The following is a 16,485-nucleotide window of genomic DNA, read 5'->3' as shown; positions in this document are numbered from 1 at the left end:
TGACACAAAAGTTTGTACCAGGTAATCACTATTATCCTTAGCCCACGGTGGGCGCCAAATTGTTTACCCTAAAATCGGATAACAATTGAATTTATACGCGATTTCAAGGACACGTGATATAACTTGGTACAAAATTAAGAAGAATAAACTAGTAATGAAATTGACGATAAAAGAGTAAATGCAAATCACACAAATTGAATAGTATTGGCCCTCGAGTTCAGACACCTTTGAACCAAAAAATGTTTCAACTGGCTTATGAACAGAATAACAAGATAATGAAAGCTAGAAAATGACAGTATATTTCTTTGTATTGCGTGAAAATGATATCTTTTACAAATGATCATACCCTCTTTATATAATGGGGAAGTCCTACTCGTGATACAATTCTATATGAGGTAAGAAATCTCATGATTAGCTAATTAATCAGCCTCTTCTTGATACGTACCGGGATTTTTGTCGTGATCCTCCCCGATTGCGGATATTTCGGCTCTCCATGATTTGGCTTGGTAAGCTTCCCTCGATCTCACTCGATTTCTATCTTGCTTGGTCTCGATCTTGGCCGTTCTCGATCTTAATAGGTCTTTGGGTCACGAGCTCGGCGATCTAACTTTGCACCATGGTTCGATATAATACGAGGTTGAATCTTGGCTTATCATGTTCCAGTCTCGAAGGGCAATCCCGATTTTAACCGTATACAAATATATCATGTTGGAACTTTCCGTGTATTAAGCTCTTTCAACAACGCTCACTTGATTTAAACTTATTTTTTATATTCAAAATTCAAGACCCGCTTCTTCAGGCTTGCGACAACGTGATTTCAATGTCTCCAAGCTTTTCCAATACACACTTGATTTAAACTCAATTTTTATATTTAAAATTTAGCACCCACTTCTTCAAGCTTATGACAATGTTGATATGCTAATGCTTCCAAGTTTTTCCAACAACATCCACTTGACTTAAACTTTCTTTTCATATTCAAAATTCAAGACTCGCTTTACAATGGATTCGAACGCACTACTATACGATACCAAAAAGTAGATTAAGAGCAATTGCCTAAAGCTTCCCTATACTAACTAGTACCAATTATTATTATTATTTTTCAAAAAACTGGCAATCGGTTAAATGGAGCTTCCAAATAGGTTACGCCATGAAATTTTTACCTTTAAGTTGCATGACTTAGATCGTGAAATATTGTTGAAGAATTAACCCAAATAGTCGACCACCCATCCGCTTAAACTAATAGTCATTGAATGTATCATATATGCTTAACTTATGTATTACATGTGTATAATCTATGTATATAACTATATATATATATATAGGTTTAAAGATCCCAAATTTGAGCCACTATATCCAAATATTATTTTCGAAAAATTAAGGGATCTTATTGCCATCTTCCCAAAGAAAAAGGGCTGAATAAAATAAAACTAATATTATTTTCGAAAAATTAAGGGATCTTATTGCCATCTTTCCCAAAGAAAAGGGGCTAATAAAACAGAACTGGACTTCCTCACGAATCGTACAAGTAAACCCAGGTGCTAGCACAAAAACCAGCTCTGAAAATGAAAGCCACTGGAATCTCGACTTGCTACCGTAACGTTCTTCCATTTACCAATTCCTCTCTATCTTTCAAATTTCGCTCAGATTCTGCATTTTCGTTAATTCATCACAGCAATTTCGTCAATAAGAGAAACTTCTCGAAGTTTTCGCGTTCCATTGTTTCAGCAACAATGGAAGCTTCGTTCAAGGCTGAGGAAGCTAGGGTTCCTGCAGCACTTCCCTTGCCTACTCCTCCTGTCACCAAGGCAACTTTTACTCACTTTTTATTATCATTTTGCATATATTTATCAATTCAATTTTCTCTTTAATTCTTTTATGCGGACTTCAAGTTGCAAAATGCTGTCTTTTTTGAATAGCTATATATTGGGCTACAAAATTTAGTCCAATTTTGTTGTATTCAAAGGCGTTAACTTATGTGTTTGAATTGGTTCAGTAATACCAAATGATCATACTGATTTAATATTGTCATGGTTATAATTACATTTGTGAACTTTTTTTTTTACTACTATATATTTACAGTCAAATGAGGAGATAATTTAAAAGCTCATAAAGTTCAAAAAATTTGAACATTTTTTCTTGTTTATGGACTGCCATTTCAACTTGAGCAATAATTTTACGGTTTAGAGCTGCATTATGATGTGTATTTTGCTTTGGTGCATCAGTTCAAGATTGCTCTTTGCCAATTATCTGTAACTACCGACAAGGAGAGAAACATTGCTCATGCTAAGCAGGCAATAGAAGATGCTGCAGGCAAGGGTGCTCAGCTTATTCTTCTCCCTGTAAGTTTCTTTTTATTTTCTGAAAATGGTCGCTGAACTAGCTCAACACAGTGTCTCTCTAGACTTTAGTAAGGTGGAGTCGTGGAGAGACACATTCTGTTGCCAGTAGGGTATCTGCATTTTATTCTGTTATTACTGTCAAGATTCATCACACTATGCCTCGCATGGTTTATTGGAGGCTTTTGATATCAGAATTCCACGAATAACGGGCCTTAAGTTCATTTCTGAACTATATTATGATATTAAGTGTTCCGAAAAATCTGAAAGCATAAGAAATAGAATCTTTCTCTGCTATCAAAATGTTTTACATAACTATTTCCTTGTTCTTAATTTGCTTTCCTCAGTTATGATTATGAAGATAGTCTTTATTTTCTGTCCTGCATTTCTTTGTATTTGCAGTGAGAGAGTTCTAAGATCTTTCTCTGACATTGTTCAACTCATGATGCTTAATGCCCTATTCTGTCTTACTATTGTTTACATTCAACGGTTTGCTCCATTAGTATCTCTTTTTACGCTTCTCCTCCTGTTTCAAAGTAAGTATTAAATTAACACAACTGCTTCCTACTATGACAGGAAATATGGAATAGTCCATATTCCAATGACAGTTTTCCAGTATATGCGGAGGACATTGATGCTGGTGGAGATGCGTCTCCTTCAACTAGGATGTTATCTGAAGTTTCTCGGAGTCTAAAGATTACAATTATTGGTGGCTCTATACCTGAACGCACCGGTGATAAATTATATAACACTTGTTGTGTCTTTGGCACAGACGGAAAGCTTATGGCCAAGCATAGGAAGGTCTGCACATTTGCTATCTCATTTGGAAAGAGTTATAAGAAAAACACACAAAGAAGAAAAATGATTATGACACAAGCGTTTGCAATCCAAATGTGTTCATCATATCTACTTCTCATAAATTTATTTAATTGTTTTGTTTGGAATTCTTGAGCCTTCCTTTGTGGTTTAACTAATTCAACCAGAAAGCAATATTTTGCAGATACATCTCTTTGACATTGACATTCCAGGAAAGATGACTTTCAAAGAATCAAAGACTCTTACAGCTGGAGTCAGACCTACTATTGTAGACACAGGTTAGACAAGCTTTATACCGAATTAAGTTATACATTGTTAACGTATTCAATTTGGTCTAAACTTTGGAGCTACAAGTTGGTTATGCTTTTTTTTTTGATTGGTTGGTTATGCCCTTGTTTGCCTAGTTCAAGTTAAAAGTTTATAAGGTATTCTGGCGTAGGAGGAAACTTGCAACTATTTTCTAAGTCTGATGGTGAGTGTCAATCTAATAATCAGCACTTGCTGTTTTATTCTTTTGTACTGATGTCCACTTTTTGAAGATATCTTGTTCGCTGCAGTTCTTCACTAGGAATGATGCACATCATATTTCCAACATTTTTCTTTTTTCCTGAATTTAATTGATGCAAATGTGTGTAATGTTTCTGTGGTTTTTTACCAAAGTATTTGCTACCATTGAGTAGAGCTAGAAGAAGTAACTGTGAATTTCATACACAGAGGTTGGTCGTATTGGTATTGGTATATGCTACGACATTCGCTTCCAAGAACTGGCAGCTATCTATGCTGCAAGAGGTATTAGTTATCTCCTTCTTAATTTGTGTACTAGCATTATTTTACTTTCCCATCTTCTCCCTATGCAAGGAAGTTATTCTGCTTTGTTATGTAATGTTCATCCAGAAGACCTATCCTTTCTGTCTTCTCCTATTCTACTGAACTTTGTAGACGTCCAAGTTAAGTTCTTCGCTTCTGATCTCCTATCAAAAGAAGTTCTTCACTTCTAAGACATTGAACGATTGTACGTTTTTGTGATCGGAATGGAAGCATTGGCAAGTTAAAGACAGTTGAAATACACTGCAGAATATGTGGTTCATCATATTCTCTACATCATAAAATGGGCATTACCCAGACCATAATTTAGTTGTGACATAGGAATTGCATTCCTGCCTCATCTAGATTTTGCAAATGGAAGTAAATGGGCTATTTACGTCTGGTTTAACATGCCACTATGAGCTCAATTTTAGCAAGTACTGTTTTTTCCTATATGTTAGGTGCTCATCTGCTCTGTTATCCTGGCGCTTTTAACACGACCACTGGTCCACTGCATTGGGAGTTGTTGCAACGGGCAAGGTAGTGACGCACTTAGAACTACATTTTTCTGATCAGTACATATGTGACTAACTGTTAGTCTATCATGTGATAAAGGGTGATTCCTTAGAAGCTGTGCTGGCGTGTTACTAGGGATGTGTTGGTTCCTTTATATCATCTGTTACAAAGTATCATTGGGGGCTGTCTTTGGTTCCTTTATATTATTTGTTACAAAATATCATTGGGGGCTATCTTGGTGATCTTCTCTTTTGATATTGAGATCTTCTTGAATTGTGAAAAGGAGTTGTCAAATGTTGAGTTTCATCTTAGTTTCTGGCATTCTGTTTAGCAACTAAATGTGCAAATACCAGCAGATATTCTTGACAAATGAAATCAGAATGGATAGTTAGCATTTCACATGCTGTATAGTTTATTTGTTAAATGTCTTAATGCAGAGATATTGAAAACAAATCACAACCTATAAAACCTATTCTTGATTACCCCAATAGTGGAGTAAACAAGGGCATCTTGTGAGTTAAGAGTGTACTTTGAGCCTTTCAACAAATCATTGCTGATAGTTAACGTTGACCATGCGGCATGCGCTCTACTCTATTGACTTTTATCTTGGAAACATTTTTATCAAACACCATTGTTATTCGTGCATTAGGCTAAGTTTTTCTTTTTTCATTTTTTGGTTTAACCATCTTGCATTAGGCTAAGTTATTATTGCTAAGTTGTGGAAATTGATGAATGGTTTTTTTTGTTTGCAACTCCATATGATTTTGTGTTGGGATTTATTAGTATCATTTTATTTTCTCTTCCAATTCTTTTTTTTTGTTTCTGCAACTTTTTTTTTTGATTAGTTGTTTCTATCACTCCGTAAGATTTAGTTTTAAAATGTTAACTAGTCCTTGTAGGTTTCAGTTTGGAAACTAGTCAAAACTTTAAGAGCACAATAAATTCGTTGAATTATATGGAGGGACTAGATCCGTTAAATGCTTTGGTTCCTTCTTGATGCATTAAATTTTGGAGACACTCTGATGCTTCCTTTTTGTTCGTTTACATATGTACTTAAGTTTTGATGAAGTCTATAGAATAATTCGACCTTACATGCACAAAGAGAATAACTAGTAACATCTATGTTGCTTGACCTGCAGGGCTGCGGATTGCCAGGTACATTGTTGATACCACTATGCTCCACATATTAATCTTATATTACTTTTGCTGGATTGGTCATTGAAAGTTTTAGTTGCAAAGTTTATTGAAACCTTTTTGATGTTTATGTATGTGTGGCTGTGATTGGAAGAATTCAAGAGGTCAATACTGAAACAAATGCACTGCTTTATCTGATGTTAAAGATTCTTCTGTTTCTTTGTCTCTGTTGGGGGGGGGGGGGGACACATTTAAATTCTTGGCCATGTAATCTATTACGGATTTCAGTAATGCTCAAATTTCCAAAATAGAAGACACTATAATTTCCCTGTGAGAAGCGGGGTGCTTCTTTGATGTGAAAATGCATTATCCTTTTCCTCTTTCTTGTCATTTATAGTTGACTGGGAATTTTAAGTTTCTAGTTAACAGTAGGATCAAATCATGTCATAGTATTACTCTACTTCTTATAGGCATCAATTCAAATGTAGAACTTTTTTTCTGTCCCTACAAAAGTTAAACTTCTGATTTGAGCAGTATTTTCTTCTGAATCTCACTGTTAGCTGATTGTGTTTATTATCCAAAGATCTGGTCTTATTTCTTCTGCACGTATTTAAATCAGTTGTATGTAGCAACTTGTTCACCTGCCAGAGACAGTGGTTCTAGTTATGTAGCTTGGGGACACTCCACTCTTGTTGGACCGGTGAGTATTTGACGTCTGAGGTACCTTGTTTCGAAGCTTTTAGTTAACATTTTCCTCATGTGACTTTTCAAGAAGAAATGGAATAGTTCTAAAAGCTTTTGCTAACGAGCAGATGAATGGTGGAAAAAAGAATTTTATATAAGAAACAATCATGTTTTGCAAATGTGGCTTCAAGTGTAACCAAATATCTTATGCTGGTTAACCCACACAACCTGGCAGTTTGGAGAAGTGCTTGTGACAACAGAACACGAGGAGACTACACTAATAGCAGAGATTGATTATTCAGTAATCGAGCAGAGAAGGTGAGTCTCTCCTGTACCTCCAGATCAGTTTTAGATCAAATATGGATTCACATTTTATTTGTTCAGTTCTTTCTGTGTGTTGCTTCCCTGTATTTTATGTCAATGTTAAGTCATCCTAAATGATCTTTTAATGGTTAATCATCCGTCCCTTTTCTTGGATGGAGGCGTCAACATGTCCACTTCGCCATCGTCCGTTCATGCTTAGAGCTTATCTAGAAGTCATGATTATCTTCTTCTGGCCCATTTATTTACTCAAACTCCTTTTTTGATGCACAGAACATACCTTCCATTTCAAAAACAAAGGCGAGGGGATTTGTATCAATTAGTTGATGTTGACAGATTGAACTCCACAGGGGCCAATTGAGGTGCACTCCATACTGCACAGGAATGAAATAATCTTTGAATTGATCATTGACAAAAGAGTGATCCATTGAGTGGCTAAAATGGCATGGTTGCATAGTGATGCTTGCAATGATCTCTGCTCAATTAGATGGCTTATTTCTCTTCTAAGTCATTACAGGCCTTTAAATTACTACCTCTTAGATTTTGCCTGGAATGATACAGTCAAATGTGATGTGGGTGAAACTGCAATAAGTGCAATAAATGCCCATTTTGTTTTTGATTTTTTTTTTCTGGTTCTTTTTGTTGTTGGTTGTTGTTGTATAATCAAGAAATCCCCCGTGTGTTAAGCTGGTCCAGCCCTAGTTGGCACTTGGCAGAGGCGGATCCAGAATTTAAACTCTACGGATTCGACTTTTAAGGTTTAGCATTAAATTCATTATATTTTTAAAATTATGGGTTCATATCTACTATTTTTGCAAATTTAATGAATATTTATATACAGATTTTTGTTCTGTATCAAAATTTATGGGTTCAGTTAAACCCGTGGGTAGAACACTACATCCGTCTCTGCTAGTTGGTGCAATTGTTTGCAACTTACGTGAGCATGGGCCGGCCCCTCTACCCTCCCACTTAGATACCATGCTTTAGTCTTTTTTTGTTCTTTTCTATTTGGTTTACTTAGAATTTTAATCAACTGCATGATTAATGGATCTGCATCTGCTGGAGTTTTGAGACTTGAGAGAGTCTCTCTCTCTCCCTCCCCTTTTTCTCCTGTCAAATCTACTACTGCAAAATGTCAAACATGACTTCCACCAAGGGTATTTTTGACATTATTTTTACTATGGAGAAGTACTACTACTATTTTTCCACAAAGTTTCTTTTGTCCTTGGTCTTTTATCTTCTATAAAGAAATTGTAAAAACAAAACGTGTGATATCTCATGATACTGCTGGTAGACTTTGAAGTATGCTCATTTATACTCCACCCTTGCACTTTGGAGATACAAGTGCTTCTGAAATAATAATTATACCTTTGTACAAGAAGTATTTGAATATTGAGTAATCAATTACTGTACTCTTTTTGTTGGTTATAAATTTAATAAATAGCCAGAAGTAGACAAGGACAGTAAAGGAAACTGACCAGCACTTGGCCATTCTGGCAGAATCACACGCACGCGCGCTAAGTTTCCTTCTTTTTATATAAATGCATTCTACTTCCTAGTCAGTAGCATAAGCCCCCACCTTCCCCTTTCACATTCTTGTCTCTGTTTATTTCTCATTTTGCCTTGTTCATTTCATTCATATTCACATTTCTCAGTTGGTTAAACTCAGTTTTGTACTCAGAAAATGTCTTCGTGGGAAAAGCCAATAATAAGAAAGGAAAGGCTTCAGCAAAGGCGAAAGACGCCATCCTTTTCTTCCTCTCTGTTGGAAGCCATTTACCAATCCATTGATGAAGAAAAACGTGGAGAAGAGAACCATGTTCCGAATAAAAGGAACAATGATGTGGAAGCTGAACAAGAAATTACTAGTCTTCGACGAGCAATCTTGATTGAGAAATGGATGGAAAGTTACAAGTATACTCAAAGCTCAAGACACTTTAGTTCAGATTCAAGTTCATCAACAGACTCAAGCATGTTTTCATCCTCAGAAACTGAGTCAGCTACAAGATCTACCTCTAAATCATCACTTTTTCACACATTGCCAAAACCAACAAGACAAGTTCGTGAAATACTTGTTCGATCAGAAAATGTTGTTACATTGTCTGCAGAAACAGCTCCAAAATGTGAAGGAGGAAGGTTTATGAGAACAAAAACAAGAGCCTTGAAAATTTATGGTGACTTGAAAAAGGTAAAACAACCTATTTCACCAGGTGGGAAAATAGCAAACTTCTTGAATTCAATATTCAATTCAAGAAATATGAAGAAAAACCACCACCACAACCACCAACAAGGTATGGAAGATTGGAGTTCAGTGAGGAAATCAAGATCAGTGAATGACTTAAGTAGTACTGTGACATGTTCATTGGCTTCAAGATCTTCTTGCTTAAACAAAAGTACCCCTTCTTCGACTAGAGGTAAATCGAAAAGATCAGTCAGATTTTGCCCTGTTAGTGTAATTGTTGACGAAGATTATCAACCATGTAGTCACAAGAGCAGCAGCAACAACAACAACAACAGACCAAGTGCAATTGCACAAGTGGAGTCTGGGGAGGGTAGTATGTACACAGACCTTACGCCTACTTTCAAGAAAGCAGAGAGACTGTTTCCGGAAGACCCTCGGCTTACGATATGTGGTCACAAGAGCATATTCAAGAATGAAGAACCAAGAATTTGGCATGTTCCTAAAGTAGGGAGCTTCAGAAACTTCGAGGGAAAACATATAAACAAGAATCAATACAGAGGATTTTACGAGAGTGAAAACGAAGAGGAAGAAGAAGAAGAAGATGATAGTAGAAGTTGTGCAAGTTCAGATTTGTTTGAACTTGAGAATATTGGCATGATTAGTCATGTTCATGCAACTAGAAATGAGTTACCTGTTTATGGAACTACTAGTTTGAAAATGAATCAAGCAATTGCTAGGGGTTTAGTTATGTGATGTAATATTTCATTAGATCATCATTGTAAACACTTAAAAATGAGTGATTTGTCTTCTTGTACTAGGTTTTTCTCCAGTTTTATTTGTATCATATTTCAGATATCTGACTTATTTTCTTACTTTCCAACAATGGTTCAGAACTATGGCTTTACTAACATAAAAGGCCAATTGGTATGGGAATGAAGGGCACACAAACTAACAGTCAGAGGCAAATCTAAAATTGGGTTTTGAATGAGTGTAGTCGGAGGGGTCGTTTGTTAAGATGGATAAGCAAAAATAATTTTGAGATAAATATTTAGTACCGTTTTATCCCTTGTTTGGTTACGAATCCTGGGATAAGTTATTTTAGGATTAAAAATAGTATCGGGATAACTTATACCTGTTAGAGGGTGGAACAGTAATTACAGGATAAATCAGTAAAATTGACAACTTTAGAATTAATACAACATATCAAACAGTCAATAAGAAAATACTAGGATAATTAAACTCAGCATAACGAATCTCAGTATAAGTAATCCCAGCATAACTTGTCTTCAAACCAAACGACCCCTAGTATTATATGTGTAAATTTTAATTCTCTTGCTAAAAGTGATGAGTTCAGTTTGAATTTGCAGAACTCGCTCTAGATCCACTCCGGCATGATCATCTAACCGGCTAGTCTATGAAGCTCTATGGTTCTAATTAAAGAGTAGTTCCATATCGAGTCTTAGCCCTATCATTAGATTTTGAGCATTATAAATGAGTGAAATCTTAGTACTATATGTAATTTTTTTTAATTTTCTTACATAATTCGAGCTGAAAGTGATGAGTTTAGTTCGAACTCACAGAACTCGCTCTAAATTCGCCTCTGCCTACGGTATCGACCGTGAGGACTAGTCTATGAAACCCTATGGTTCTAAAGAGTAGTTCCAAATGGAGTCTTAGCCCTATCATTAGATTTTGAGCATTAAATCCACTAGGTTAGCTTACTTTCAGTAGAAACTAACCTTGATATGCAAAATTAACTGTTAAATCAAAATCATTAAGAGAACATGTCCTAATTAAGCTCGTTTGAAAATGATAAGTTCCTTACTGTAAAATACTTCCTAGTCGAGTGTCACGAGATGTAATGATTGTGATTAGGATATGTATCTTTAAGTTGAAGAAAAATGATTTCTTTTCTTCACTTTTTGAGATGTTACATTTGGACATTACTGTATTAATTAGGCTAGGGTACCCCCAAAATATTATTAATTTAATCTTATCTTGAGCATATGTCACTGTTTTGAAATGATTAAAAAAGTTTGAAAATGCTAAAATGTCACATTTTCACAGTGTATTTCCAACTTTTGGATTCCCTCAAGAAATAGAAGAGAAGTCCAAAAGTGACATCTTTCGAAGCAAGAACAAGAAAGATCCTTGATAACAAAGTAGACAGTATTTTATGATGTTGTCGTCTTTAGAATTTTTGGGGATGAGTAGGTGTGGAAAATTGAGTCGTTAAAAGGAGCACACCAACAATTAAAATACAGTTAAACTTTTCTATACCAATATCGTTGGGTTAAATTATTTTTTTTTTTGTCTTTTTACCTTTTATAAAGATTGACTTTTATACCTGTAATATCAAAACACAAAAGCGATATTGAGTATATGAGTTAATAAGTCTTAAACTCTAATGATGCGTTTTAAATCTGTGTAGGCCTAGATCCAGATCACACAATGTCACTAGCGGGTAGTCAAACTTGAAAGAAGTTTAAAAAACAGATAAAAGATGTTCAATATATGTTATATACCTCTCTAAAATCTAATATTTTACATGCAGTGTAATTTTTTGACAAAAAGTGATCAATTGACCACCAGACATATAGCTTCGACCCTAGGGTAAATAGCTCACCAACAAGGCTAAATATTGATGATATCAAATAGATAAAGATATAAGTTAAGGGATTAGGTTCAACAGAATTTGTTACATTGAACTGATCCAAAATAACGCTGTCAATCAATTATTGCCAACAAAAATAGTGTAATAAGACCAAGAATAAATAGATTATATTCACAAAAATGTAGAGCAGGTAGGTGTTATTGGTAGCTGTTATGTTGTGTCTGTTTATGCCCAACAACAAGAGAAAGAAGAAAGAAACTGCGGTCGTTAGTCCTATTGAAGTAGGGTTACATGGACGGGGTTGGTTCGGTTTTTATCAAAACCAAACCAAACCAATTATATCGGTTTGGATTGGTTCGGTTTTGTCGGATTTTTTAGGTTTTTGGGTTTTTTTGTTACATGAATATTATTTCAATCTTATTTTATTAAAATTATAGATAAAGTTTTGATAAGTGAATATATGTTTAATAAATATGGAAAAAATTGTCAAACATATGATCTATTAAAATATTCTAATAGGAGAATTTTTTTAGTAACACATGATAGTTATTTTCTTAGTCGTCTGACAATAATTTTCGTTAATTTACGCTTTCAAGGTTAATACATGAGAGAATCCCAAATATTTCTACATTTTCTAAAGAAAAATCATTATAAAGTCTTAAAAATATAAATAAAATTTATATATTTATATGTCTGTTTGGTTCAGATTTTTTTACTCAATACCTAACCAAATCAAACCAAACCTAGTCGGGTTTTTTAACCGGCTTGGTTTGGTTTTTCAGTTTGGTGCGGTTTTCCGGTTTGGTTTGAACACCCCTATAGAGAAGCAAATGACACAGAAAAACTAATAAGATTGAATGATCGAAGATAAATTCAAAATTTGAACTTTATGATTCCTACTGTAATTTCAAATTAATAATGTAGAATAATTATTGAGTTTACTCTCAAATATTTGTAGACATTTAATTAATTTTTACATAAACAAGTCCTGGAAAAAACTTTTAATTTCTAAGTGAAAGTATATGCTATATCAAGAATCCGCGCCTGCGTATATGGGTTAAGTCGAACCCTTTTTTAATATGAGATATAAATATATTCGAAACTATTAAAATTGAAAATCGGGCAGAATTCTAGTTTTATGGTCCTAAAATATCAAAAAAAACGAATAACAGTTATGGCGAAACGATGACTATTGTTCATTAGGTTGTTGTTGATTGCCCGAATTTTATTAGGCGATTCCGGTCTGGTCGCCCGGATGCATGCAGATGGCGTGATTATAGCACACGAAAATCTTAAAATTGGGGGGAGTTCCAATTGTATGGCGCTAAATAACCAAAAAACGAGGAACAATCATGGCGAAGCGATGACTATTGTTTCTTAGGTCGTTTTTTATGGTTAGACAAAATTTTAGGCGATTTGGGTCCGATCGCTCGGATGCGGATGCATGCAAATGACGTGAGTTAGAGCACACAAAAATTTGGGACTCAGATAAAATTCTAATTTTATGAACCTAAAATACAAAAAAACAAGAAATGACTTTTAATTAATATTTTATGTTAAAAAATTTAAAATTAATTTCAATAAATTAAATGCTGAATCCGCCATAATAATTATGAAAGAGGTCCCATAGAAGAATTTGAGAAGTCAAAATAGAGCATAGGATCAAGCATTATGGCGCACATGCAAAACTAGAACTTTTGCAAGCAAAGTTAAAAAGTAGATCTTCAAAACTTTTACTTTTTTCAATATTCCCCCACCCTCGCACCAATCTGCCTCAATTCGTTCTTTTTAAGTATTGGGGGTGGTTCAACTTTTTGAAAAAATATAATTATGGGTGGCATGTCACTGTTTTCTACTTGTTACTCTCTTATGAGTAGAGATGGATTCACATTTAAAATCAATATGTTGGGAGCATCTTATAATATTTATGGTCCACAGCGAATTAATAAAACAACGCTATAATTCAGTAGCGAAGTCAGAATTTTTTTTAAGATTGTTCAAATTTAAAAGAAGTAAAAATTAAATTCTCGACTAAAAATGTTTAATATATATATATATATATATATATATATATATTTAAAATCAATATTTACTTATATACACCGTATAAAAGATGGTCAATTGACCATCCATAGCAAAAGGTGACTTTGCCTCTGACTAGATCCATCGGATTGCAAAGTCAGGTATTTCATTAAACAGTTTTCGGGACTTAAGTTTATACATATTAAGTAAGACTTAAACTATATACAATATATTTTCTTATGATTACTAATTCCAGTATTGCTATCATTCGATATGAAGTGTGTAATAGAAATAATACCACAATCCTGGTATAAAATATTTCGTGACTATTCTCGGAATCAAGATCCTACCAAATTAAATAAGTTAATTCTGAAATTAATCATGGCATTATAATGTTTTTTCCCTCGTACTAAACGACACCTATGTGTTCTTTTGAGTCTAGATTACTTAATCGGTGCTGAATTCAATTTAGATAGAGATAATTTGACTCGACACAAAATTCTAGAAAAATTTATGATCTTAAAAGCTTAACGGGTAAAAGTTTTATGCGATCATGACATTGCGTGGTTATAAATTTTTTTATTAATAGTAAAATGGGTAAAATAAAAAGTTTAAATGTTACGATCCGGATTTCCCACCCTCGGGGGTCGTGATGGCGCCTACTAATAGGAGCTAGGCAAGCCAAACTTAATTACTTTTTTATTAGTAACATAATCCCTTTTAACAATTTTCGGCAATAATATAGAAGCAACAGAATTAAATATTAAGCGGAAGTCTTAAATTATAGAAAACTAAATAGCAATGCGGAAAATTCAACATAAGCCTTTACCCAAGACTGGTGTCACAATACTCACGAACTACTAAGATTTACTAAATACAATGTCTGAAAGAAAATGTAACTGTTTGTCCCGAATTCAAAAGACAACAGACTGAAATGAAAGATAAAGGAGACGTCGGGCCTGCGGACGCCTGCAAGGCTACCTCGGTGTCTCACTAGACTGAAGGCCTGCTCCCACGCTACTGCTGCTGTTGTCCAAAACCTGGATCTGTGCAAAATAGCACAGAGTGTAGTATCAGCACAACCGACCCCATGTGCTGGTAAGTACCCGGCTTAACCTCGGCAAGGTAGGACGAGGCTAGGACCAGACTACCAAGTAAACCTGTGCAGTTCAAATATATATATATATATATATATATATATATATATATACAACGGAAAAGAAATACAAGGAGTAATCAATTAATAAAGGAAGGGGAGCATGTTGTGGGGAGATAACAGTTTCAAATAAGTAATCTCAAATAAAGAAAGAAACAACAAGGCCAGAATATTAATATGAATCAGAAATCACAAACTTGCACGACATCACCCTTCGTGCTTTACTCTCATCCTCGCCAAATCAGTCGTATCAATAATCATGTGCACGGCATCACCCTTCGTGCTTTTACTCTCTTTCCTCACAGTATAATCAATGAATATCAGTACGGAATGGTACATCGTACGGCACGACATCACCCTTCGTGCTTTACACTCTTCCTCACAATATCAAGCAGTGCACGACATCACCCTTCGTGCTTTACATTCTTTCCTCACCCAAACAACAATCAGAAATAAGGGGCAAGGAAGTAAACTAATAATGATAGAAATCTCGGCAATGGAATGCAATTAAACAGTTAAATCCCGGCATGGGAACAATATCAATAAATTTCCATATCCCGGCAAGGGAGAGAATCAACAAAATAACAAAACGTCCCGGCAAGGGAATAAACCAATAACTCTTTCTCTTTCTTTCACTTTCATCTCATAGTTCACATTATCACTTGAGTCAATGCTCCAAAGATTTAAATATCTCATATACCTTCACAATTTGTATTTCAACTCGAGCCACTGCTCCACGAAGTTTAAATATCATAATTTCCTTTCACATACTCTCTACAACATATAGAAATCATCAATCAAGCATGGAAGTTATAATAAAATCAGGATATTCGCAATATAAGGACTCACGATCATGCTAGACACCAATGTATAGATACTCGTCACCATGCTTATACATCGTACTCGACAATTAGCAAGTAGCAAATAAGACTCAACTTCTATTCCCTCAAGCTAAGGTTAGACCAAACACTTACCTCAACTTCCACGGCCAAATCAATCCACAACAACCGCTTTCCGTCTCGAATTCGGCTCCAACTCAATCATGTCTATACAATAATGACTTCATAATATCAATATATGCTAAACAAATCAAACCCAATGCCTAATTATAGATTTCCAAGCTTTCTTCCCAAAATCCCAAAAATTGACCCTGGACCTGCTTGGTCAAAACGCGAGGTTCGGACCAAATTCATATCTCTCATTCACCCACGAGCCCGAATATATAATTTGTTTTCAAATTCGACCCCAAAACGAGGTCTAAATCAAGAAAAATCAAAAAGCTCTAACTCTACCCAAATCCCCAAATTTCTACCCTAAATTACATGTTTTAGGCTTAGGAATTCATGAGATGTTGAAGAAAATGGAAGGAAACAAGCAAGGATTACTAACCCACGAAGTCTTTGGTGAAGGATAGCTTCAATGGACGCCTAAGGACCTTGGAGAAGAAGGAGTTCGTGAAAACTTAATGAAATCGCGTAGCTACTGTTTCTGAAAATTAAAAATATAACTAGGCGAAATTGCCCTTCGCGTTCGCGACAGGCTGGTCGCGTTCGCGAAGGGTAGGGCTTAACAGACCATCGCGTTCGCGGAAGGAGGCACGCGAACGCGGAGAGTAAAATGGTGAGGCCCTGAAATTGGTCTATGCGAATGCGGAAAGAGGCACGCGAACGCGAAGAGGAAATCCTGCAAAGCTACGCGAACGCGATGAAGAAAAGGAGACTCAGCCCTCAGAGTCAAATAACCCTACGCGAACGCGAGGGCAGGGACGCGAACGCAAAGGAGGAAAAATTAGAGCATCGCGAACGCGAGTGGAACAATGCGAACGCGTAGAAGAAACTGGGTCTGCAATAGCTGAAGCAAATCTGCAAATTTTTCTAAGTTTGAAACCACTCTGAAACAC

The 16,485-nt window shown here is 35.3% G+C and overlaps 2 protein-coding genes across 2 annotated transcripts; both read left to right on the top strand.

Moving 5' to 3' along the window:
- The first annotated feature begins 1,511 nt into the window (after window positions 1-1,511).
- LOC104242937 (omega-amidase, chloroplastic-like) lies at window positions 1,512-7,400 on the top strand. Its single transcript, XM_009798051.2, has 10 exons — window positions 1,512-1,805; window positions 2,223-2,339; window positions 2,913-3,137; window positions 3,337-3,430; window positions 3,867-3,941; window positions 4,418-4,496; window positions 5,612-5,627; window positions 6,226-6,306; window positions 6,526-6,608; window positions 6,885-7,400. Exons 1-10 carry the CDS (start codon window positions 1,563-1,565, stop codon window positions 6,970-6,972), a joined length of 1,101 nt encoding a protein of 366 aa, XP_009796353.1. The 5' UTR covers window positions 1,512-1,562; the 3' UTR covers window positions 6,973-7,400.
- Window positions 7,401-8,295: 895 nt separating this feature from the next.
- Window positions 8,296-9,546, top strand: LOC104242938 (protein BIG GRAIN 1-like A). Its single transcript, XM_009798052.1, has one exon. The coding sequence runs from the start codon at window positions 8,296-8,298 to the stop codon at window positions 9,544-9,546; it is 1,251 nt and encodes a 416-aa protein (XP_009796354.1).
- The last annotated feature ends 6,939 nt before the right edge of the window (window positions 9,547-16,485 follow it).

The sequence above is a fragment of the Nicotiana sylvestris genome, chromosome 7 (assembly GCF_000393655.2).
Source record: "Nicotiana sylvestris chromosome 7, ASM39365v2, whole genome shotgun sequence".
In the NCBI taxonomy this organism is placed as follows: Eukaryota; Viridiplantae; Streptophyta; class Magnoliopsida; order Solanales; family Solanaceae; genus Nicotiana; species Nicotiana sylvestris.
Note: the sequence above shows the minus strand (reverse complement) of the source record. Positions and strands in the feature narration are given on the sequence as shown.